Genomic DNA, 26,225 nt, shown 5'->3' with positions numbered 1-26,225 from the left:
ATGTGAATGAGGCATTTGAGCGCACGCCAGCCGTTCTATTTTTAGATCCCCCAGTGCCGCATCCTTGTACTTTTGCGTTTCTTTGCACATTCACAGTCTGTACGAGAAGTTCTGTGTATTTGATATTGCTTTAGCATGCTCTCCAGCAGATTCGACTTGTTGTGTGATTGTTACAGCATCCGCTAATGTTAACTTATCATGCAGCAAAAGTCTCTCTCGGATACACGGATTAGTGACGCTTTCCACCAGCTGGTCGCGAATCATATCGTCTGCATTTGTAAACTCACACGTAGACGAAAGTTCTCTCAGTGCAGCAACATAATGGATTATAGACTCACCAGCCTGTTGAGTTCTTTTCCGGAATGTGTGTCTCTCCATAACCACGTTCAACTTGGGTGTGAAGTGAGCATGTAAAGCAGTAATAGCAGTGTCTATTGTATCGCCAGTTTCTGGTAATGTGTAGAATATTCTCTGCCCCTCCGTGCCCAGGCAATGTAACAGAAGGGCTCTTTTCCTGGTTTCCGACCATTCCTGTCTGTCAAGATCGATCACTAGCAGATAATTCTGGAACATCCGCCGCTCCCATGTCTTGAAAGGAATCGGGGGATAACCCGGAGCAGGTAAGAATAAGTTCGGAAATGGTGCAGACAATGCCATCTTTGCAGCAATAGTGGGTCGTCTCGTCGCCAATTTGTTGTATTCTCGTTATCAAACGAAGCCAGGTGCAACAAGTTAATGGGTTACATGTTTTTATTTATTTCTCACTAATTTAACAAACCACTTCCTGGGCTCATCTCTCTTCTTTTACTCCTCCCAGTATCTCCTTCTTAAATGCTACTTCCCCCTAGTGGTCTCAGTCAGAATTATAGTGAATAACAGGACACCACACAACTGAGATCAAAACAGACAATGCATACTTTCTCACAATAATTCTGATAACTTGTTCTCAGCTACTGAACATAGTCCTGGAGACAAATAGGGGGGTGTCTCTCCCGTGAAGATCGATGCAACTCTGAAACATCTGGTGTCTCTAACTTTTCAGGCGAGTATAGCTTTTTATAGCTACCACTTTTGTTGTGTCCTGGCTTGGAATGGCTAATTCTGGTAATGTCTCCATTTCAGTAAAACAGGGAATCTCAGGTGGCTTTCGTCAGAGGGCATTGTTAACTGGGTCCTGAAAGTTTTCTGTATGTTGAATTCGGATTTGATCAACATGCTGCTTCAGGATTTATCTGCTTCCAACAGCTATCTTATGGAAAACTGGACCCGAGGAATTCACAATGACAGCACGTATTCACCTGGGACCATAACTGTAATCACGCAATAACATGTCATCTCCTGTTATGAAAACTCTCAACTTCACATTTTTGTCATGTCTCATGTTTATTTTGTTGCACCTTGGTTTTAATGTCTGGCAAGAGAAGGAAAGTAGATCTCAGCTTCCTTGACTTAAGCATCTCAGCAGGTAACATACCTGTTGTAGCATGTGGGATGATCCAATAGTTAAACAAGAACAGGATAACCTAGTTTCCAAGGTGTCCCACCTTGCTCAGGCCTTCTTTAAACATTTGGACAATTCGCTCTACTAATCCATTAGAAGAAGGGTGGAATGGTGCAGATCTCACATGACAAATCCCATTGTTTTTCATGAAATTTTCAAATTATGTGCTTGTGAATCAGGAGCCATTTTCAGAACCAAGATCTGAGGTAAAATGCTGAAACTCTGATTAAGTTTCTCAATGGTCTCAATGGATGTTGATGAGTTCATAGGATAAATGTCCATCTACTTAGAATGTGCATCTACAGCCACCAAAAACATCTTTCCCATGAAAGGGTCCATGTAATCTATGTGAATACAGATTACCATTCCCAGGGATGCAGTGGCACTAAAGGAGACATTTTACTGTGCTTCATACATTATTCACAAAGTTGGGACTCCTTCTCATCCACCTTATCCATCACAGGCCTCCTAAAATAGGAACAAGCCAATCCTTTCATCTTTGCCATCTCTGCGTTTGAGTGGTGTAAAAGTTTAAGAAGTATTGCCTGACCCTGACTGGGCACACTTACTCTGGCTCACCAGAGCATACATCCATCGTGCAAACTTAATTCCAGTTTTCTTTTATGTTAGTTGTTGAATTGTGAATCCACTTGATTTGGCCATTGCCTCAGCACATTGTGAACTTGAAAAAGTAGCACATCTTTGTTTTTCCAACTTTTAAGTTGTGTGGCACTGATTAGCTCAAACTCCAGGATGTCCAAAATCAAAACTTTTTCTTAACTTATCTTGTTCCACTTCTGGAAGGAGTAGACTGCTTAAGCATTTGCATGGCTGGCTTTGGACTTGTACTCCATTGTGTATTCATACAGTAGGCACTCATCAGCAGAGCCCATCTTTGCACTCGAGGGGAATACATCTGGATTTATTTTCTGTGAAAAGGTAAATCAGGGGTATATGGTCTGTACAAATAGTAAATTTGCGACCAAATAAATACTTGCAGAATTTTTTAACTCCAAAAATGATAGCTAAAGCTTCTTTATCCAACTGAGAAAATTGTCGCTTGGCAGGTGTCAATGTACAGGATGTGAAACCTAATGGTTTCTCAGTATTATCCTCCATTTGATGAGAAAGCATAGCTCCCACACCATAAGATCAGCATCACATGAAAGAATTAGGTCTTGTTCTGAATAATAGTGTACCAACACATCTGTGGACTGTAGGAGTTACTGTAGGAGGTTTGTGACTCACCCCAGGTCCATTTAGTATCTTTTCTTAACAGCATGTGGAGGAAAGCTAGGATACTGGACAAATTAGGTAAGAAAATTGTTGTAGTAATTCAACAACACTAAGTAGGCTTTCAATTCAGTGACATTAGTGGGACATGGAGCCAGAGTATGTGAGCGGAGCAGTGTGATTTTGACTGGAGCAAGGAGCAGATTTTTCAAAAGTCGGAGCGTTGTGGTTTCACTCACTCCTAGTTCGCTCCACCACATCACGAGTGCAGTTCATGCCAACGACCAGTAATATAACTGCATATATAGCAAGAATTCACGTGTTTAACATATTTAACTAGCATATTTAACTAAAGAAGGATCACTTAAATCAGAAAGAATGTGAATGTTATGATGATGGCAATGGACATGAGCGGGAAAGTTACAGTTCTCAAGGAATTAGTTTGTTCCTTCTAAGATATTTTCAGCTGAAATCATGGTTTAAACAAGTATCCTTCAACACTTATTTACACTCAGTCGCTCTCTCAATAATGCATTCAAACAAATGTAGCCAAATACATTGCTAATTCTTCTGTATCCAATTTCAAATGAGCAGAAATCTGTAAGAAAAGCATCAATTCATAGGTAAAATAACTGAAGAAAATTTAGCCTACTGTTAATTTCATCCTAAGCTAAATTTGAACAGCAAAAATGCAGCAATTATACCTTTTAATGCCGAAAACCATGTCATGAGGTAGGAAAAAAGTTAGGAGTGGGAAATGGTGAACCCGGAACAGAGTGATTTTTAAATGCTCAGAACGCAGAGGGGAGATTGTTGATGCTCCAATCCACTAATATACTCTGCACGGAGCTTCCGTCAAGGCTTGCAGCTTGTCTTTCAATGGGTGTAACCCCTTGGTATCAGCTAGATGACCTAAATAACACACTTCTTTTTTTCAAATTCACATTTTTCCCTTTTTAAGCACAACCCAGCATCTTGAAGTGGAGTGAGCACAGCGTAAAGGTTTTTTTTTTCAAATGCTCTTCTTCAGTTACTCCAGTGACCAGTATGTCATCAAGATAGAATGCAACATGGTTAATCCTTGCAGCAACCCTTCTATGGTTCTTTGAAATATCAAGCCACTTCAAAAGGAAGAAGATTGTAGGTGAACATGCCCTTGTGGGTGTTAATTGTGAGATATTCCTATCATGGGCGCCGACCCACTCCAAATGGAAGAAGATTGTACTGTAGGTTAACATGCCCTTGTGGGCGTTAATGGTGAGATATTGCTTGGGATTTTCATCCATTACGATCTTCTGGTAGGCATGACTCATATCCAGCTTTGAAAATGATGAGCCCCCAGACAAGGTTGCGAAAAGGTCTTCCACACATGGAATGGGATATTGTTCCAAAGGCAATGCCTGGTTTATAGTGAGCTTATAATCTCTGCATTGTCTAATGGAACCATCAGATTTGAGGATGGGTACGACCAGTGCTGCCCACTCTGAGGACTTCACAGGAGTAATGATGTTTTCATTCCGCATCAACCTTAGACTGCATAGCAAAAGGTACAGATCTGGGATGATAGAATTTTGGCACCGAACCTGGGTTAATGTATCATCGCTCTCATTTCCTTGAGAGTTTGTAATTTCTAAATTCCTTTTTAAAAACTTCCTCACAATGATGCATTATTTCTTGCAATTTGACTTTGAGGGTAACCTTATATTCTTTTATTATCACATTTCGGATTTCTCCCCAACACAGTGTTATCTGTTCCAGCAAGCCTCTGCCCAACAAATTAGGTCCTTCTTGCTTAACCATGATGAGAGGAAGCTTTTTTCTCTGTTGGTGATACATGACATCCAAGTAAGCAGGTCCTTTTAACTTAATGGGCTTACCTGTATAGGTTTTCAGTGTTATCTGTACAGGTTTCAACTCAGGGTTCAGTGGATCTTTCCATGTAGCTTTGAAGCAGGCTTTGTTCATAACGGTCAGGCCAAAACCTATATCTAATTCAAAATTCACATTTTGTCCATTGACATTCAGTTTGACTGTATAGGGTTTCTATTTGTATCTCTGAACAGTTCATACTACCAAGCTGGTATGTGAGGCAACCCAAAGTATGTGAGGGAGCTTTTCACTTAGTGACACACAGCAGAGAAGGGTTTTTGCAAATCTTGAATATTTTTATTTGCTGCTTCAACAGACAGAGCCATTTGTCAGTGCATTGTCAAATGTTAGATTTGCTTCAGCCAGCAGATGTCTTTGAATTATGTTGTCATTTATGCCACACACAATCCAATTTCTCAACATCTGCTCTAGCATGGCTCCAAAATTGCAATTTTGTGGCAGTTTTCACAGCTCTGCAACATATTTGGTTATAGACTCTTCCAGCTTACAAGTGTGAAAGTCAAATTTTTACCTTTTTGAACTTTCAATTGGTCGTGGGTTAAAGTGATTCTTCGAGATAAACACAACTTGCTGATATGATTTTTCTTTCAGTTTTTCAGGATTAAAGAGATTGTGCATGAAGCTGTAAAATGGAGTACCATGCAAATCAGAATGGCTCTCTATATGTCCCCATCATCTATTCCATTTGCCTCAAAAAACTGCTTGAGAATCACACAATATTCCTCCCAGGATTGATTATTTCCATTAAAAGCTGACAAAGTTCCTATAGTTGCCATTTGCCATATGTTTTCCCCTCACCTCAAGTTTAGAAAGACATCCGTCGGAAGTTCCACTTCAAATCAATCTTCTATCACCTACAACATCTACTGAGCCTCATCACCAAGAAAAAAATTGTGTTGTGCCAATTAAACAAAAAAGATATGTATCCCCAAAAGACTGATCTTTTTAATCTCAAAGAGTGTTTGCAGAATGTTCAGTTTTTAGCACTCACTCAGAAGAGTAACCTCAACCCCCCCCCCCCCCCCCCCCCAAAAAAAAAAAAACAGCCCATATATAATAACAGTCTCTTGTGGCCATTATATGAATTACACTTCAACATAAACTATTGCAGTAAGGATACCACACTTAACAGTGTATTTAATTTATTATCTTAACTATGAACACACTGGCATGTAGTGCAAACTGTTTAACTGTTTATTAGGGGCCAAGCACCGAAGGTGCGTGGGCACCTATTGTATCCGTTAGATATCTTCTTCTTATTATTATTCCTCCTCTTCCGCCGAAAGTCTATGGTAGCCCATTGAAGTCGCAAGGTTTAGTTTTTTCGCTATTTTCAATTTTTTCGAATTCGTCCTAGACGGTTAGTCCGATTTTCACGAAAATTGGATCAGATAATCTTCAGACCATGCTGGCTAAAAGTTATGGAATTCTGTTCTCGGATGACACGTTAACAAATTTGACGAAAAGCACGCAAAAATGCATGTGAGGCTATATCTCGGCAACGGTTTGGCATATTGAGACCAAACTTGGTGTGTGTTATAATAACCATGACCTGAGACTACCTGCAGTGTTTCGACGTAACACCACCTAGTTGTCAGGAGATATGAAAAATGCATATTTTGGCTTATATCTTCTGAATGGTTTGGCCAAAAATCACAAAACTGGTCTCTTTAGATACAGTGAGTCATGTCGAGTCGTATGATATGCAAATTTCCCATGTCAGCCATTTTAGGCATCGGCCATTTTGAATTGTTTTTAAATGCTGTATTTTTTTGAATGCAGCATCGTATCGTTATGAAAATAATTACAATTAAAGCTGCAAGCAGCATTTTACCGGGGTTCAAGCACATTAAGGCCTCTGAGGTGGTCAGAGCCAACCTGGATGTTTGGATGACATTTAAACACATCCAAAATGGAGAACAGGCTAACAGACAGACACACACACTGACAGCAAATGATTAGACTAATATATGTATACTCTATAAGCATATGCACACACACACACACACACACACAAAGACACACATATACATGGACACACATTTTGTTGCAGATATAGGTATTTGAAATAAGTGATAGGTGACAATAAACTTATTGCAAGTCTTCTCTTTTTTAGAGTTTAGATGTCATTTTCAGGTTAAACTGTAATCATAATGTGGCAAAATTGTAAAAACTGATACATCTGTATGAACAAAATGGAAAACATTGATTCAGTAAGATTTAAAATGTTATAACAGTTAATTTATTAATGTTTTGGCAAGAATTCATGAAAACAGTGCTGTTCAACTTAGCTGAATGAGCCCATTAGTGGTCTTCCGCTGCCATCTAGTGGTTATAAATTGCATTTACTCAAACAACCCTGGTTTTAAACATAACTGTTATAGTGTTGTTATTTTTTTTGCCCAATCTCTCTTAAATTTTGCATGCTTGTTTAGAATGAAATTATGCATTATTTTACACAGTTTTGATAATTTGTGGGCTTTCTGTTTGTATTAATAGGCCTTTGTGTACACTATGCAAATAACATATTATAAAATTATTGGTTTATAGTTGCCCAAATGCAATTGTTCAACATGTTTTTGATAATTATTGACCTTCAGAGTCTAGAGAATTGTACTTCAGTGGTTTTATTGATTTTCATCTTAAACCGTATCACAAGTATGCCAAAGTAACTTTTTTAAATAATCTTGAATATTTAATTAACAGCTTTATTGACAACATTGGTCCCAAAGGCAAAGTTGTTCAGAATGAGGAGATTTATCATATGATATGAAGATCTAGTGTTTTTGAGTGAATATATGAACATTTTCAAACAATTTGAGGCCATTTACCATATAAATCTTGTGTTTTCTACTGTTATAGCGCCACCTATGGTCTGATCTCCATGAAACTTTGCATGCTTGTTAAGAGTCACCTGTTACATGATTTCACTGAGTTTTCGTTTAGGTTTAATAGGCTTTGGGGTATGTTTGGCCACACCCCTTTTTCTATATTACCCCTTTACAGCTAACCAAAGGACAAAATTCAACATTTTTTTAATAATTATTGGTCTACAGAGTCCACAGAATATCACTGCAGTGGTTTGGTTCCGATCGGACAAAAAACCTAGGACTAGTTCGCAAAAGTAGGTTTTTAACATATTTGTGAATAACAATTGAACGATTTGATTGACAGCAATGGTTCTTGAGGCAAAGTTGTGCATTATGAGGAGATATGCATATTGTGTTGATATGTGAAACACCACGTGATTACAGAGCCATAAAACTCGTTAGCGCCAACTAGTGGCCGATTTCTTTCAAAATTCTTACAGACCTTAAGGTTCATGAGTCGAACGTACCCAGCGAGTTTCGTTCCGATCAACATCCGTTAACCCTTTCAAATAGGTGCTTAAAATTGTTTGGCCAATGGCGGCCATGTTTTTTTGAGATATGCAAATGTCCTCATAGGTACTTGTGCCCCTTCAGACCAAGACATTGCATACCAATTTTCAAGTCGATCGAGCCAACGGTTGCCTAGTTATAGCCATTTATGTGTTTTTTCTATCTTATAGTGCCCCCAAGTGGCAGAGATGCGCAATTTTTTTGATTTGACCAAAGATTGAGCTCATACATATGTGTACCGAGTTTGGTGAAGATATCTCATTCCGTTCAAGAGTTATAGTTAAAATAGCATTTGGCTAACGTTAGCATAGAAGCTTTTTGGTGTACTGTTTCGCGTATGAATTGAAATTTCAACTTTTTTTTGATAATTATTGATATTGAGTGTCCAGGGAATATTTATGAAGTGGTTTGGTTCTGATTGGTTGAAAATCCTAGGACTAGTTCGCAAAAGTAGGTTTCGGATATAGCTCGATTTTGCGAGAAAACGGTGCGTCGTAGACCCCAAAAAGGCGCCATACACTTTTGTTCGGGCTAACCCAAGGATTGCAACAATGCCATGTTTTTGAGTCTACGGCTAACGGTATACGATTTACGGCCAAAAATGTCCAAAACTTTTGTTTTTTACGCTGTAGCACCCCCGTTAGGCCGATTGGGCTGAGACTTTGATAAGTTTTCCCCAAATTGAGCTCTACGATCTGTCCAAATTTCAGCTCTCTAGGCCTTACGGTTTGGGCTGCACGTTCAGTTCTAGGGCAGAAGAATAATAATAATAACTAGAATTAAAAGTTAGTGAACTAACTTTGATGTTGGCTTGGCCATCTTGGCCATGGGGCAAAAGAGCCACAGTATTTGTGTGCCCAACATTCTTGAGTTGCCCCGTAGCAAAAAATAAAAAATAATAATACCATAAAAAATACACCTGCAACAGTCTTTTTCCATGGTCCCTTGCTGTTTTCTTTTTTAATAAAAAGCCTAGGCTATGATAACAGCTACGACAGGGTTGTCTAGCTGAATGCGAAATAAGTCATGCAAAAACCATAATCTCCTAAATACCATTCAATTTAATCTTATTTTAATAGTACTGAAAACATATTTTAAGTTATCACACTACTGAAAAATTAAAGAAGGGACACTATATATAGTATACTTTGGTGAGTCAAGAGCTAAACAAAAAGTTCTGTTTCATTACAAAATACTGTAACTTTTATAAACGTCATACTATCACCACAAAATTTTAATTAATATTTAAAATAAATATTTCATAAAACTGAAACTTAAATATATTATTTCTATAGGCTATACAAAACAGAAACAAAAAAGACTAAATAATAAGGCTGAATAAGCTGATCTATAGCATGTTAAATGGTCTATGAATGGTACACCCCTCTAAGCTCACAGAAGTGGTTTGACCCAAGTTCTCAGCAGCCAATGACACTGACCTGTTCAAAGTACTTCAGGTGTATTTCACGTGTATTTAACGTGTATTTAAAACGTTACACGTTAAATACACGCTGATTTTCCACGAGTAAACAACACGTATTTAACGCTTTAAATAAGTGTTGTCTACACGTGAAATACACGTATTTAACGTCTTGTTGACACGTTAAAATTCACGTGTATTTGACGCTCTTGGCCTTCCATACACATTAGATAAAATGAAGGGAGACGTCAAAAAAGGACATCGCGTACTTTATCACAGAATATTTGTTCGACAGCACTTGTTTAGTTTAAAAGTAGACATATCAAGCTTTCTATAGATATATCTCTCATGTCTCTTCGTTGAATATTCATGGAGTTACAGTTCATTTTAATGACGTGTTTGTAAATGAAGATCAGCGCAGACAAGGTTGAAGACAGCACACCTTGTTTGTTATCTTTATTTTATAAGTGCACAAAGTTTTGTTGTTATTATGTTTGTATCCAAAAGAAAGTAGACCCTTTACAGATTCGATTGATGTATTGCTCTTATCTGTACGATTAAAACTGAAAATGTAATTTAAGTAATTGTCAGGGTTATCAGGAGAAAATGCCTCAAAACGCGTATATGCGTTAATCGACTCCAGAGTTAAAAGGCTGTCGTGACTTTTTTCCTTCCAGTATTCATAAGCTGTATCACGCTGTTAAATTATTTTTCATTCTGCACACATAAACATCTCAAAAACACCTGAATTCTGCTCTTGTTGTGTTCTAATGGGTGGATTATTATTTTTGGAAGCTCTTAAAAAATGCTGATGAAGTGCTCATTTCTCTCTCGTCTTTCTCTCTGTTCTTTGGTCAGAGACACCATTTATTAATGAGATATCTGACCCGGTAATAATAACATATGTTGATTTAGCTTGTCAGAGTGAATGAAATGTGTAGCCTATTTATTTGTCTGATCTCGCCCCGGCTGTCATGTGACTTTTTTTTCCCTTCGCGATGTCAAATATTGCATTTTGCACACATACACGGCTCAAAAACCCCTGGATTTTTCTCTTAGTGTGTTCTAATTGGTGGATTGTGTGCATTCGCAGGAATATTTATTTTAAGAAGCTCTTAAAAATATATATATAAATGACTTTACCATGTTGTGACGATGGATAGCAATTGATGTGAGGTTCAGCCTGACAGATAAAATCTCACAAGCACATATAAACACTCATTTTCATGTGTATAATATATTCTTCTAATTGTTTTGTGCCGTTTCGCTGCAGTGTTTTAATGTGACAGGCTGTAAATTCTCTTCAAGTGTTCAGAGAAATACATCGCGAGCTCGCGGGCAGTTGCGCTGCCGCGAATATATCATTTTATTACTTTAAACAGTTCAGAAACATCTGAATTTAGCTCTTGGTGTGTTCTAACGTGTGGATTGCGTGCAATCGCCGTTTTAAAAGGTCTTAAATAAGAATGAATTCGCTCGTTGTGAGCTCCGTGGAGACAGCCTGAGCTGAGCAGCAGTGATTCTTCTCTCATCTTTCTGACTGCTCTCTGCAGAGAAATCAATTATTAATGAGCCCTGACCCTTGTAATAATCAGATATGTTGGTTTAGCTTGTCAGTTTAAGGGAAATTGTATTATTTACTTGGTATTTTTAACCGGTTTAAAAGTGAAACGAAACCCGACTCCTCCCTTTAATCTCGGGTATTGCAACTAGGGGCGCAATTTTTCTCAGATAATGTAAGTCTATGGGTAATGTATTTTGACATTTAAAAATTAATAAAAAAACAACTTTAAGTCTGATCAGTCTGAAAAGATATAGCACACACCACCGCTCTATCCCGCAGGTTTCTGCCAAGTTTGGGGCTTGTGGCTTTAAAGCCCTAGGAGGAGTAGCGTTCAGAATTTCTGTCAGAAAAAATAATAATAAGAAAAAGAAGTTTAAATAGCATAACAGTATGTTGGCTTGTTGCCAAGCCAACATAAGAATAATAATAATAATAAAAATCCTAACAATTACAATAGGGTTTCAGCACTGCATGCTTGAACCCCTAAAAATATTCGGCTCCATGCCCTGAAGGTACACAAAAAGTGTGGTGGCCGCGCCACCTTGTGGTCAAAAGTTAGAATGAAATATCACAAAAATGCTTATAACTTTTGAATAAATTAGACTATTGAAATGAAAATGGTCTCCGTATATTCTGTGGGTCATGCCGAGAGCACCGATACTAGTTATGCGACAATTGTCCATACTTCCTGTCCACCATTTTGATTAATATTAAAAACCTACTTTTTCGAACTCTTCCTAGACCGTTAGTCCGATTTGCACCAAATTTGACATGGATCATCTTCAGACCATGCTGACAAAAAGTTATGGATTTCATGTTGATATACGAAATGGTTCTCATTTAGCGCATCAACGAATATGCTGGATGGGTGCCAAAATGCATTTGAGGCTGTATCTCAGCAACGCTTTGACATATTTGCACCAAACTTTGTATGTGTCATCGGCACCTCACACTGACCAAGCCACATAAATTTGGTAACAGCGCCACCTACTGGTCAAGAGTAATGAACCATTCATTAACTATGAATAATTACACTTATACAAATGCTAATAACTTTTTAATGTCTCACACAGAACACACCAAAATGATTTGATTACTGCGCCACCTGTTGGTCAAAAGTGATCTTATTACTAGTGGTTGTCTTTATGATTTTTCAACCATTTCAATTACAATCATCCTTGCTTATCTCTTTTTGCGTTTAAATCATTTTGCACTTCATCTTGCGTCACTGGTCTCTCCTCGTCACTTTCTCCTCATTTGTCTGCTTGTCTGTTTCCTTCTCTTTCCACTTCCTCTTTTCCATTTGTTAGCCCACATCTGCTCCCAAGTATTTTGATCATCTCATAATCTGATCCATCACTCATTCCATTTTCACCAGGGGTACTCTTTGCGAGTCGTTCAAATGGTCTTTCTCCTGTTGGCAAGTGAGGGTTGTTACTAGCACTCCCTTTATTCCTCTTTATTTCATGCTTTGTGGAGTTGATGGAAGTGGTTCTTATTGGTGGAGCAAACCATTCCTTGCCATTTATAGAACTGCTGTCACTTTGATTTATAAACAGAGTTCTACTATATATCACTGGATAAATTCCTAGGCCTACATTGCTCAGTAGCATAGGCCTTTTGACCTGGAAAACACTCAATCCACTTTCTTTATGTTAACAATCAGAAAGACAGTGTTTTATCCTTTTGACATAAAATCAACTCCATCATGATATGCTGAAAAGAAAGTAAGAAGTAGGGTGGACAGCAAGATTGCTTTGCTCTGCCTTCTCTACACTGCGCAAGTATGGCACTGCTTTTCTTTTTTGCGACAACAATGACCTAGGTACTGGCCAGGAAACTTAACCAAATTAATCCATGATCATTATTTCACTTGGCATAATTTGCCCTGTGGGCCACTATATTAAAAGTTGCCTACAGTTGTTTTGGCAAAATAATTAATTTGCCTCAGTGTCTCGTCAGACACTCTCTTTCACTTCATACAACATCATTATTCATACTTTTTCACACGCCCTTTTGGCCAAAAACGTTTTTTTTTGTTTTGTTTTTTTGACATTTCAGATGATTGTGAGCTAAATGATTTTAGATGTGAAATGGCACAGTTTCTGAGTAAGAGAACATCAACCTTTTTTGTTAGACTGGGCAACATCAGTCACCATAAAGCTTAGTTTAACACCGCTGTATAAATCTTTTTTTCCTTTTTTATAAATGAAAAGACAAGAAAAGGAAAAAAAGTGCTGGTATTAGTAGGTAAAGTGCAGGCGAAAAAGTTGAGTCTTTGGATGTTTTTTGAAAATGAGTAAAGACTCAGCTGTACGAATTGAGATTTGGAGGTCATTCCACCAGCTGGGCACAGTCCTGGAAAAGGTCCTTGAGAGTGATTTTGAACTTCTTTGGGATGGCACCACAAGGCGTCGTTCACTTGCAGAGTGCAAACTTCTGGAGGGCACATAAGATTTAACCAGTGAGTTTAGGTATGTTGGTGCCGTGACAGTGGTCGTCTTGTAGGCAAGCATCAGTACCTTGAATTTGATGCGAGCTGCTACTGGTAGCCAGTGTAACCTGATGAGGAGAGGAGTAACATGACCTTTTTTTTGGCTCATTGAAGACAACCCTCGCTGCTGCATTCTGGATCAATTGCAGAGGCTTGAAGAGCATTACAATAGTCCAGTCTGGAGAGAACAAGAGCCTGGAAAAGAAGTTGGGTGGCTTGCTCTGACTGGAAGAGTCTAATCTTCCTAATTTTCTTGGCAAAAGGAAACCTGCAGGACCGGGTCGTTGTAGCAATGTGGTCTGTGAAGCTTAACTTATGATCCATTACAACTCCTAGGTTTCTGGTTGTCCTCGAAGGAGTAATGGTTGATGAGCCCAGATGTATAGAGAAGTTGTGATGAAGCAATGGGTTAGCTGGAATCATCAGGAGTTCTGTCTTTGTAAGGTTAAGCTGAAGGTGATGGTCATTCATCCAGCTAGAAATGTCACTCAGACAGGCTGAAATGCGAGCAGCTACCGTCGGATCATCTGGCTGGAATGAGAAGTAGAGTTGGGTGTTATCAGCGTAGCAGTGATAAGAAGAGCCATGCTTCTGAATGACAGATCCTAATGATGTCATGTAGATGGAGAAGAGAAGTGGTCCAAGTACTGAGCCTTGAGAAACCCCAGTAGCAAGGTGGTGTGATTTTGAAACATCACCCCTCCAAGACACACTGAAGGATCTGTCAAGAGAGGTAGGACTTAACCCACAGGAGTGCAGTTCCAGAGATGCCCATCTTTCTGAGGGTGGACAGGAGAATCTGGTGATTAACAGTGTCCTAAGCAGCAGACAGGTCCAGTAAGATGAGTACCAAGGATTTTGAAGCTGCTCTTGCTAGTCGCAGGGCTTCAGTAACCGAGAGCAGAGCAGTCTCAGTTGAGTGGCCACTTTTGAAGCCAGACTGGTTGCTGTCCAGGAGGTTGTTCTGTACAAGGAACATAGAAAGCTGGTTGAACACAGCTCCCACAAGTGTCTTTGCAATGAATGGAAGAAGGGATACCGGTCTGTAATGCAACCATTGATTCTTGACATCTCTAAGTACAGCGTCCCTGGGAAGGCCAAACAAAGGTGATTGGAGTCTGAGATGAAAATAACAGCATTTCGACGACATGGCGACAAACACAAACGCACCTCTTCCGCTTCTCCGTTGGAGCGCAACAAGACCATGCCCCCTTTTTATATTCCTGTGGGCGGAGGTTAGTCAAAAAATGGTTCTAGTCACGTCATTACTGCAGGAAGTAGAGGGATGTAGTCCAGACTGGTCGTTTGATGAAGTGAATTATGTTAAATAAAATATCTCGCTTAGCATTGAACTTTGAGCTTTAGAATTTTCCATATATTATTTATACTCTAACAACAACATTACACACTAACTGAAGTTTGAAACATGGGATCATGAAGAACGGGACCTTTAATATTTATGTCATATTAGTAAAGTCTAAGTATAAGAAGAGTGTCTCTTTCCCAAATGTCAGCACGATCACAAATGAATTGATTTTACACAACAGCTAAACAAACAAGATGCTAGTATTAAGTGCGTTATATTAGTCACAATGCTGTCTGTTTTGAACAAATCCAAAGTAAGACCAATTTTGCGTCTCTGAGCAGCACTGTGCCCATTGACAGTTATGAATGAGCTCATAATTTGTTACTGAATGAATCCATTTTTAAACAAATCATTTGAGTCAATGATTCAGTGGCCCATTCATAAAGACAATCGCCTTGTCCCGAATGGCACACTCTGGACTTGTGGACTTCCTCAAGAGTCCACACTTTGGTGATGTTATGAAGTGCAGACCTATAGGGCCCTTGGCGCGAGTCCATGAGGGTGCATTGAGAGGTACTTTTGGGACAGCCTTGATCGTCACGCCGGAAATAACGGTCTGTTTTTTTGTTTTTGACAGGAGCTGAAGGTTCGGGGAATATGCTGCCTATTGTTGATGTTGATGTTGTTGTTGTTGTTTTTACCATTTATTTGCGAAATGGCTTGCCATGCAAAGAAATAATTTTTGCTCACTATTTATTTAATGAATCATAATGTGATCGTATTATTCAACACGCTATTATTATGTTTGAGATATCAACCACAAACCGTAATAATACCTACACTTAAATATTTTCTTCTCAGCTATGTCATCAATTGCTCTTGAGCGAAATCTCCTCCCATACGTTGTATGAATGGCATTTCGCAAGGATTCCTGGGTAGTTAAAGTGTGCGGAGCCTGCATCTATGCGGGCTTCGTGAAAAAACGCTTCAAGGGTACAAAGGGGGCACTGCTGAGCACACTTCAGAGCATTAAAATGCTGAATGGGATGGCCTACGGACTCGTAGACTCGGCGAGCACGCGCAATATAAGTCCACGAGACCGAAAGTCCACATGAAGTGCGCCATTTGGGACAGGGCCAATCATTAGCTTCGTTTCTAAACGAATCAGCCATTTTGAATGAATGAGTCAATGGATCACTCAGTAAGCTTTCAGAGTACACATTTATTTGTAATTTTTACTGTTAGGAAACGGAGCGTAAATGTGGAAGTCCTTCAAATATTTCTTATCCTGTTGCGCCCTCTATAGGACCAGCAATTAGTTGGGGTAAGGCAAGAAAATGGTTTGAACAGTTTGTGTACTTTATCAAAAAAAAATTTTTTTTAATCCTTCATAGTGTGTTCAAAATCTTAGTGTGTTCAAGATTTTCAAACAGAACTAATTTAATCAATCACAATTTTTTTGGTTTCACTCTGTAAAATTAAAAGCTTATCTCAGGAGAATTCTATATTGACCTGCTTTGCTCACGAAGATTAGTGAAAACATCCAGCTTCTCTACAAACAACATTTAGTCAAACGCTTCGCATATAAATGAATGCAAAATCATTTATTACTGGGAACAGCCCACCGTTGGAAAGGTTCATTCAGTTTTTGCAGAAACAAAACAGAGCAAATCAACATTCAGTGTACACTGTGAATAGTTTTTTTCATTTTTTTCATTTGTAACAATAGACTTGTCCTTACAATTTAGACCTGTGGCCATTTAAGGTGAACTGTAATACTCAGGTGGCTGACAAAGACATTCGCCAATGGAAAAAATAAAATGCTATTGTAAGGCCTATTAAATATTAAAAGTTTTGTTTTGATCATAATATGCCTAAAATAATAGCCTATAGCGTGCAAAAAACAAAAACAAACGATGGCAACAAAGAAAAACTATACAGTATAAAACTCACCGGGCTTCATTCTTCTATAACTCAAACTTTTCTTCTATAGCTCTACTTAAATTAAGGCACAACAATAAATCTTACGATAAAAAACTTATAAGAATTTCTGTCTGTAGTTCAATTTGTAATTTTTACTCATACTTTTTGTCCATGCACTTAAAAAAACAGTCTTGATCCTGGTATTTATTAACTGTTGCTGTAGTTTCTGGATGAACTGAGGGTGAGGCTCCACTAAATATTCAAAATAAGAGCACTGATATGGAAGACACGAAAAAACACAGAGCAGTAAAATCCACACGTCTAATGAAGTCTAAAAAACACAAAGACATGCCAGCTGTATGGCTCTCTAGAGACTGCATGTAAACAAGAGAGATTGCATTTCCACTTGTTTGAGTGAAGTTAAACGAGTTCAGTGTTCTCAACATAGCAAATACTCCACCACAGTGTTGCTTTAAAGGGTCCTTGAAGACTCAAATCACACTGACTTAAAACTATGATCCTGAGGAATGTTTTTTGGGGTTGAGAGCAGCCTTTTTAGCTTCCTCAGGCAAAAGAGAGGGATCAGTCAAGATGGAGGTGCTGGTACAGAGCTGTCGTAACGTCCTGAGTACCACTGGAGGACACAGAAACAAACAAACACAGACACAGAAACAGAGAGAGATTTGGTGTTCCATTCAAATTAGTGACAATTTTTTAAATGTAAAATATTAAATAGTACTGTATTATTTGAATTATAAGTAACACATTGCATATTTTATTAGGAATTTTTCGACTTTCTCATTTCTTTAAAGGTTAACTTAGCCACGACCAGCAACATAAAAATTAACATGCTCTTAAAGACTTTTACATTTTATGTTCCATTTAAAAATGACATGAAAAATACATTAACTCAAAATTAAATAAACTCAATTCAAATAATAAAAAGTATGTCTAATAAGCATTGGCACAAGTTTACAGTATTGTATTATAGTATTTTGGAACTTAGACCATGGTCCAGCAGACAGCTGATTTCCAGGTACATCTCAATAAATTAGAACATTGTGGAAAAGTTCATTATTTCAGTAATTCAACTTTGGCTCTTTTAATTGTGATTTTGGCTCACATTTAACAAAAACCCACCAATTTACTATCTCAACAAATTATAATACTCCATGACCAATAATAATAAAAAATGTTTGAATTGTTGGCCTTAAGTATGTGAAAGTATGTTCATTTACTGTACATGTATTCAATACTTGGTAGGGGCTCCTTTTTTGCATGGACTTGATCAGTTTGTGGCACTGCTGAGGTAGTATGGAAGCCTAGGTTTCTTTGACAGTGGCCTTCAGCCCATCTGCATTTTTTGGTCTCTTGTTTCTCATCTTCCTCTTGACAATACCTCACAGATTCTCTATGGGTTCAGGTCTGGTGAGTTTGCTGGCTGGTCAAGCACACCAACACCATTGTCATTTAACCACCTTTTGGTGCTATTGGCAGTGTGGGAAGGTGCCAAATCCTGCTGGAAAATTAAATCAGCAACTTCAAAAAGCTGGTCAGCAAAAGAATCATGAGCTGCTCCAAAATTTCTTGGTAAACGGATGCAGTGACTTTGGTTTTCAAAAAACACAAAGGACCAACACCAGCAGATGACATTGCACCCCAAATCATGACAGAATGTGGAAACGTAATACTGGACTTCAAGCAACTTGAGCTATGAGCTTCTCCACACTTCCTCCAGTCTCTAGGACCTTGGTTTCCAAACGAAATAAAAAAACTTGCTCTCATCTGAAAAGATGACTTGGGCCCCTGTGGGCAACAGTCCAGTTCTTCTTCTCCTTAGCCCAGGAAAGATGCCTCTGACGTTGTTCAGGAGTGGCTTAACAAAAGGAATACGACAACTGTAGCCAAATTCCTTGACACATCTGTATGCATTGACCCCAGCCTCAGTCCATTCCTTGTGAAGTTTACTCAAATTTTTCTTTCTGTTAACATGCTTGGATACAGCCAGCTTCTTTGACAATGAATATTTGTCTTCTGGACAGCTGTCAGATCAGCAGTCTTCCCATGATTGTGTAGCCTAGTGAACCAAACTAAGAGACCATTTTGAAGGCTCAGGAAACATTTGCAGGTGTTTTGAGTTGATTAGCTGATTGGCATGTCACCCTATTCTTATTTGTTGAGATTTGTTGAATTGGTGGGTATTTGTTAAATGTGAGCCCAAATCATCACAATTAAAAGAAGCAAAGACTTAAGACTTAAACTATTTAAGTTTGTGTGCATTGAATTTATTTAATACACGAGTTTCACAATTTGAGCTGAATTAATGAGATAAATTAACTTTTCCAGGACATACTCATTTATTGAGATGCACCTGTGTGTGTGTGTGTGTGTGTGTGTGTGTGTGTATATATATACATACATACATACATACATACATACATATTATATAAGACATACACAACTAAATAACTTAAATCAATTCACAAAGCAATTTAAATATTGCTCTCCTAGTAAACACTTTTGATACACACATTTTTATCAACATCACAGCTACCCTCCCAAGATATTAGGCTGCTGTCACCAAGACCTAACGCACACTTACACACAAGTTTCCAGTTGCTGACATTTTATTAAAAAGAACTGGAACACTTACTAGGCCTGAGGACCGGGAGGGTACAGTATCGTTCCAGCCACTGCATGGTGGTTTCACATAGCTCTGTGTTGTTGTTGGTAGACACTGTCCCATTAAAGGACTCAAACAGAGGCTGAATAATGACGCTAAACTGAGAGAAAAGTATTAAAGAAAATAGGCTTGTGGAGGAGTCCAATGGCACCCAGGAGGCTGAAGAACAGCATAAAAAAAAAATCACACTGAAATTGAGTTAGTGTAAGTGTAAACACTAATTTGGGCAACTGAAAACTGCCCCTATTTGCTATGGAAAAAAACATGGGCAGCATTTTGGGTGCCACAGCAAACTCACTTATGTGTTGACTGTCCCCCTCACAAATAAAAAAAAAAATCAGCTGTAAAATGTATTTTAGTACCATTATTACACACTGATCATTTTTTAAAGATAAATTATGAAAAATAAACCAATAAAAACATAAAATTATAGTAATAATGCTATTGTATTGTTAAAAAAACAACAACAATAACTTTATTTAAAATAAATACAGGTCCTTCTCAAAAAATGTGCATATTGTGATAAAAGTTCATTATTTTCCATAATGTAGTGATAAAAATTAAACTTTCATATATGTTAGATTCATTGCACACCAACTGAAAAATTTCAGGTCTTTTATTGTTTTAATACTGATGATTTTGGCATACAGCTCAAAAAATTAGCATATCATGAAAAGGTTCTCTAAACGAGCTATTAACCTAATCATCTGAATCAACTAATTAACTCTAAACCACTTGCAAAAGATTCCTGAGGCTTTAAAAACTCCCAGCCGGGTTCATTACTCAAAACCGCAATCATGGGTAAGACTGCCGACCTGACTGCTGTCCAGAAGGCCATCATTGACACCCTCAAGCGAGAGGGTAAGACACAGAAAGAAATTTCTGAACGAATAGGCTGTTCCCAGAGTGCTGTATCAAGGCACCTCAGTTGGAAGTCTGTGGGAAGGAAAAAGTGTGGCAAAAAACGCTGCACAATGAGAAGAGGTGACCGGACCCTGAGGAAGATTGTGGAGAAGGACCGATTCTAGACCTTGGGGGACCTGCGGAAGCAGTGGACTGAGTCTGGAGTAGAAACATCCAGAGCCACCGTGAAATGCCTGAAGTCCAGTGTCAAGTACCCACAGTCAGTGATGGTCTGGGGTGCCATGTCAGCTGCTGGTGTTGGTCCACTGTGTTTTATCAAGGGCAGAGTCAATGCAGCTAGTTATCAGGAGATTTTGGAGCACTTCATGCTTCCATCTGCTGAAAAGCTTTATGGAGATGAAGATTTAGTTTTTCAGCACGACCTGACACCTGCTCAGTGTCAAAACCACTGGTAAATGGTTTACTGACCATGGCATTACTGTGCTCAATTGGACTGCTAACTCTCCTGACCTGAACCCCATAGAGAATCTGTGGGATATTGTGAAGAGAAAGTTGAGAGATGCAAAACCCAACACTGGATGAGCTTAAGGCCGCTATCGAAGCATCCTGGGCCTCCATAACACCTCAGCAGTGCCACAGGCTGATTGCCTCCATGCCACGCCGCATTGAAGCAGTCATTTCTGCAAAAGGATTCCCGACCAAGTATTGAGTGCATTACTGAACATAATTATTTGAAGGTTGACTTTTTTCGTATTAAAAACACTTTTCTTTTATTGGTCGGATGAAATATGCTAATTTTTTGAGATAGGAATTTTGGGTTTTCATGAGCTGTATGCCAAAATCATCAGTATTAAAACAATAAAAGACCTGAAATATTTAAGTTGGTGTGCAATGAATCTAAAATATATGAAAGTTTAATTTTTATCATTACATTATGGAAAATAATGAACTTTTATCACAATATGCTATTTTTTTTAGAAGGACCTGTATACTAAATATTCATGGTTGGGTACATTTTTTATTTTATTTTTATTAACGACCCAAACTTGGCTGATTCATATGCCATGTGGCTACAGAATAAATCTAATATGGATAAAGGATACTATCCAGAATTTCCAATTCTGCAGAGTTCTGTTCTTCACATAGTCGTCATACTTCTCCCTCATGTGGTCGAAGCAATGGCGTGTGATGGGAACTCCTGTATCAGGAAGCTGTTCCTGGCACAAGCTGCAATAAATAATGGACATCTTTAACAGTTCATCTACAGAGGTTACCTGTTTAAAATCATGTATGTTTTTTGAGCTCCCCTTCACAGGTATCTGTACACTGAAATAGCCTGGCTATGAAGCAGCAGTTTATCCAAATGTAATACTTTAAAATAGTAAAATAAAGTCTACTTTATTGCAATAAACATTACCTTATAGATGTATTAAGCTCATCAATCTCCTCTCGTAGTCTCTTGGTCTCTTCCTGCATCTGTTGTCTCTCTAGTTGCAGTTTGCCAATGTAGTCGACTGTTTTTTGAAGTGTTGCAGCATTACTAATCTGGAAACCCAGTAGTGGGTAACAAAATAAATTACTTTTGATTATTTACAATGCACAATTGTAAAACTTATTACAATTGTGCAGAGAAAACAAGTAGGAATCAGGTTGTGATTTCAAGAATCAAGTGAAGTAAGATAAATTCAGATTTACATTTGATTGAGACCTGAGAGTTGGTACAAGATTGCACAACGTCTTGAAGCAGGCATTTATGGTGAATCGCCTCTTCTGCTCAGCAGATATGTGATTCACTCTGCGGCTCTGTGTCAAATCATGACAAAATTACAAATAGAGACAGACTGATAAATAGGAAGATACCTATTTTTGATATTTCAACAATAATTAGATAAATGATTAGATAAATAGACATTTCAAAAGTAACTTTAGAAATAAATACTTACATTCAGCATAGAATTTATTACACAAATGTTTAAGGCTACATTATGATCTTAACATCGTTTTTCAGAAGCTGCATCTGAAGTGGCATTTATGTATATTTACACAGACTGTTTACCGGTGGCATGAATGCATTTACACAGCATTTAGAATTACATAAATAATGGTATGAGAATGGGTTTTAAAGAGGCATTAATGTTTTTTAAATGAATATTGAAATAAAAAAAATAAAAAAAACCCATCAGGAATGGGAAAAAAATGTCAGTAAATTACATTTTCAATTATTCAGTCACTCATCCAACTGATTCATTTACACATCTGACTCATTCAGAAACAAAGCAAATGACTGTCTTTATGAATCAATCACTGAATTATTGACTAACTAGATAAGCACAACAGTTCTGCTTTGGCCTTTTTTTTTTTTCAGCAAAACACTGCCTACAGAGCAACACATCAACAAATATGCTGCGTTTCCACCGAAATTACCCGGAACATTTGTACCAGGAACTTTTTTTCCCAGGAACTTTTTCCCCCTAGACCTGTTGCTTTCTTCGTTTCCACCGCGGTTTAAAGTACCGGGAAGATTTTTCTCTCTGTATATTTACAATAAAACAAAATGGGATATCAAATACCACTGCCTCCTTTCGTTTTCATTTAAACATAATAACAGTTGCAGAAATGTACTATATGAAATGTGTATATACAGTCATTACAATGAAAAGTAATATATAAATTTGCCTTTTTTAATTTTCATTTTAACAAATAGATAAATTGAATACAGACCAAAGATAACCTGTTAGATTTACCCAAAACATATTATATGTTATGTTTAACCACTAAAGAGACATCAGAGCCAGCGGCACACATCAGAAGGTCTAGGGGAGGTGAGGCTGCTCTCGGCGGATACATGATTACTGAGCTCCCGCTAATCGCGTGGAGCTAACGTCTCCGAGATCGGCGAAACACATTTTTAAATAGGTGCTGTCTTTATAAATAAACCACAGATTTTGAGTTTTAAACAACTTCATTCTCATCTGAAATACTTTTAAAATTACATTTCATGACACAAGAACAGTTATATTTTGAAAATGATCTGAATAAATGGTGGATGAACCCAGCCAATGCTGCATGAACTCAATCATTCAGGATGTTTAGCGCCTAAGTCCCGCCCCTGAATGTTCCGGAACATTGAAAAAGTACTACCTCACCAGCAGGGACTTTCTGAGGGGCATTATTTTACCTGGAACTTTATTTAGTTCCTGGTTCCTGTGGTGAAAACACACAGAGAACTAGGCCAAAGTCCCTAGTTCCTGGGTAAAGTTCCTGCAGTGGAAACGCGGCAATGGTCTACACTGGATACAGTCAGACTGTCCTTTGAGCAGTGCAAATGCAACGCAGCAAATGAACTGAGGGGGAGGGAACATGAAAACGAACAGAACTAGAGGGACCTGCTAACTACCTCACACCAAATAGTTTATTTTTTATAAATGTTTCCTTTCTCTTTGGAGTGTTACAAGCTCTTGGTGCATGAAGAATATCTTTAAAGTTGCAAAGACAAAAGTCTCAAATCCAAAGAGATATTCTTCATCAAAGTTAAGACTCTGCCATGCCTCCCTAAAACGGCTTGTTCTAACATGTTCTAAGTGTTTGCGTAATGCTGCCCACATGTTCCAAAAGTAGATGCATTTAGGAATCTTTAATATTACTTACAACAGAGCAGCAACGCATTTTATGGAGGACTGTTTTGTGAACCTAGGAGAGGAGGTAATTCTGACTTTGCTACGACAATCTGGTGCTTCTGAATCAACTACTGTAAGTATGTTTAGTTAGCAGTTTAAGTACTTGTTATTGACAGTTCAGATGTGGAGTTTTGCTCATCGTGTGTGTGTGTGTGAGAGACAGAGAGAGAGAGAGACGGTCACACACTGGAGTCAGCTGTCTTAACCATCCGTGGCTTGTGTACTGCAAACACATTTGACCTTCATCACTGTTTCTGTCACACCAGTCTGTTCTTCTTTCGGGATTGAACTGGTGGTAAAATATTTCATAAAATTCACAGTTTTACAGATTATATTATGAAATTTCAATTGAAGCTTTGGTAGACTTGTGGCTTTAGCTACACTATGTTTCTAAAATAATATCCTACATCAACATTTTTTTTAATACATTTAAAAAATATGTTTTTCATATTTTTATTTTTATGTTTGAGCTTATATATCTCTAATTCTGATTGTTGAACAGTAAACTTCGAAGTGTCAGCTTTGTGAACATATGTTGATTATGCAACTAGTAGGGGTGTAACGATTCACTCGTTTTCTCGATTACAAACCTTGACAATTCATATGCATCGATCTTGAAACATGATTTTTGAATCACCGATCTCGGACAGTAATCGATTTAAAACACTAAGAATCGAATGAATCGCAATTTCTATAGCGATTCAATGCTTTCAAAATATAAACACATTAAATTACTACAAGCACGAATTAATGGAGGCCCTGAACAGCGTTTGTGAATCGTGCCTCTTATATCTCCTTCACACGCTTCACTATTAACGCCCGAGAGCTCCGTTCGTCTCTGACGCAGCTGATGTGTGATCTCTCCTTAGGACTCGTGGCCAGTAATATAAAGGGAAGTAGTTTTACTTTTCTGTAGTTTTTCAATGGCTCTCTGCATCTTACTGATGGCGTTACCTGAGCAGTCAAAAGCTGCGTATTTATTGCATGGACAGAGCAGAAATGTAAGTGTCTAAAACACACACACTGTTCCACTGAATGATACATGTGTTTTAACAATGCTGACGAACCGAATGTATGAAGGAAACTGTTAAAATAACCACAGCATTAACAACGATCTTGAAATAAGAGTGGGAGGTTTATCTGATAATCAGATGCATGAAAGTAGCGTTTGCTGCTTTAGCAAACAGACATCTGGCGCGTTTTCTCTCAGAAACATCATTCGCTGATGGAGAGGAAAAGTTAAAAAGCTACTACAGCATTTTATTCTGTGAATTTGAGAAATAATTTTCACACTGAAAGAGAATTGATGTCACTCTTATAGACGTGCCAGGCTTTATCTGAAGCTAAACTGAATAAAAGCAGAATGAACTGATGAAACGTAAAAAAACCCACAATGAATGAATAAAATTTATGAATGATGCAGTGCTAATTGACTGATAATTTATTACAGTACATAAACTATAAAGTATATTTTCTACCTTATTCTGTGCAGAAAATTGAAATAATTGCTAATTAAATGTAGTATATAAAACAATAAAATTGCCATTAGGAAAAAAATATAGATTACAAATGATTGATTATGGTCCAGCAGTGTATTTTATTTCTTACAGCTAATTAAAAGTAATAAAAAAATAAGTGAACTCCTTGTAATAAATAAATAAATAAATAAAGATTATTATAATTATGATAATAAATACATACATAAAATGATTGTATTTGACATTTCTGTCACTTCTGAAATGAAGTTATGCCCCTGGTGTGACATAATTTTAGCCTATGCATAATACTCTTAAAGCTCTTTTTTTAAATCTTGGCTTACATACATTTTTACGTATGTCATGTCACGCCATATCATCATTAAACTAGCGTTTTTTTTTGTTTTGTTTTTTACCTATGGTTCTCTAACCATAAAGGTTGCTGTAATTTGCCCCCTTAATTAAGCATTTAATGAATTTAGGGGAAGCATTTAAATAATCCTGTGAATGCACTTAAAGAATGCAAAATCGAATCTTTATAATGGAATCGAATTAAATTGTGAATCGAATCGAATCATTCTAAATCGTTCTTGAATCGAATCGAAAACCTATGAATCGTGAATCAAATCGAATTGCTGCCTACCCAAAGATTCACAGCCCTAGTAACTAGTCAGAAAGAATCATGAGCAGAAACCTTTTTATTTTGGGTATGTCATTTCTGTCTCCATGCTGAAAAATGCGGGGTGACTAGTAAGGGGTTAAGACCTGAACCTGTAATGGAAATACAGATTATATTACATACATATGTAATATTT

The 26,225-nt window shown here is 37.8% G+C and overlaps 1 protein-coding gene across 1 annotated transcript in view; it reads right to left on the bottom strand.

The window, feature by feature from the left end:
- Positions 1-16,371: 16,371 nt before the first annotated feature.
- Positions 16,372-26,225, bottom strand: part of LOC113073304 (MLX-interacting protein-like) — a 33,688-nt gene continuing 23,834 nt past the window's right edge. The window contains exons 13-17 of the mRNA XM_026246198.1: positions 21,954-22,061; positions 21,676-21,803; positions 21,362-21,485; positions 19,365-19,494; positions 16,372-17,345 (exon numbers count right to left, since the gene is read on the bottom strand). Coding sequence (XP_026101983.1) covers positions 17,224-17,345; positions 19,365-19,494; positions 21,362-21,485; positions 21,676-21,803; positions 21,954-22,061 — 612 coding nt within the window. The 3' untranslated portion in view covers positions 16,372-17,223. The remainder of the gene's footprint in view (positions 17,346-19,364; positions 19,495-21,361; positions 21,486-21,675; positions 21,804-21,953; positions 22,062-26,225) is intronic.

The sequence above is a fragment of the Carassius auratus genome, unplaced genomic scaffold (genome assembly GCF_003368295.1).
Source record: "Carassius auratus strain Wakin unplaced genomic scaffold, ASM336829v1 scaf_tig00011856, whole genome shotgun sequence".
Taxonomy (NCBI): Eukaryota; Metazoa; Chordata; class Actinopteri; order Cypriniformes; family Cyprinidae; genus Carassius; species Carassius auratus.
This window is presented reverse-complemented; position numbering and strand designations above follow the sequence as displayed.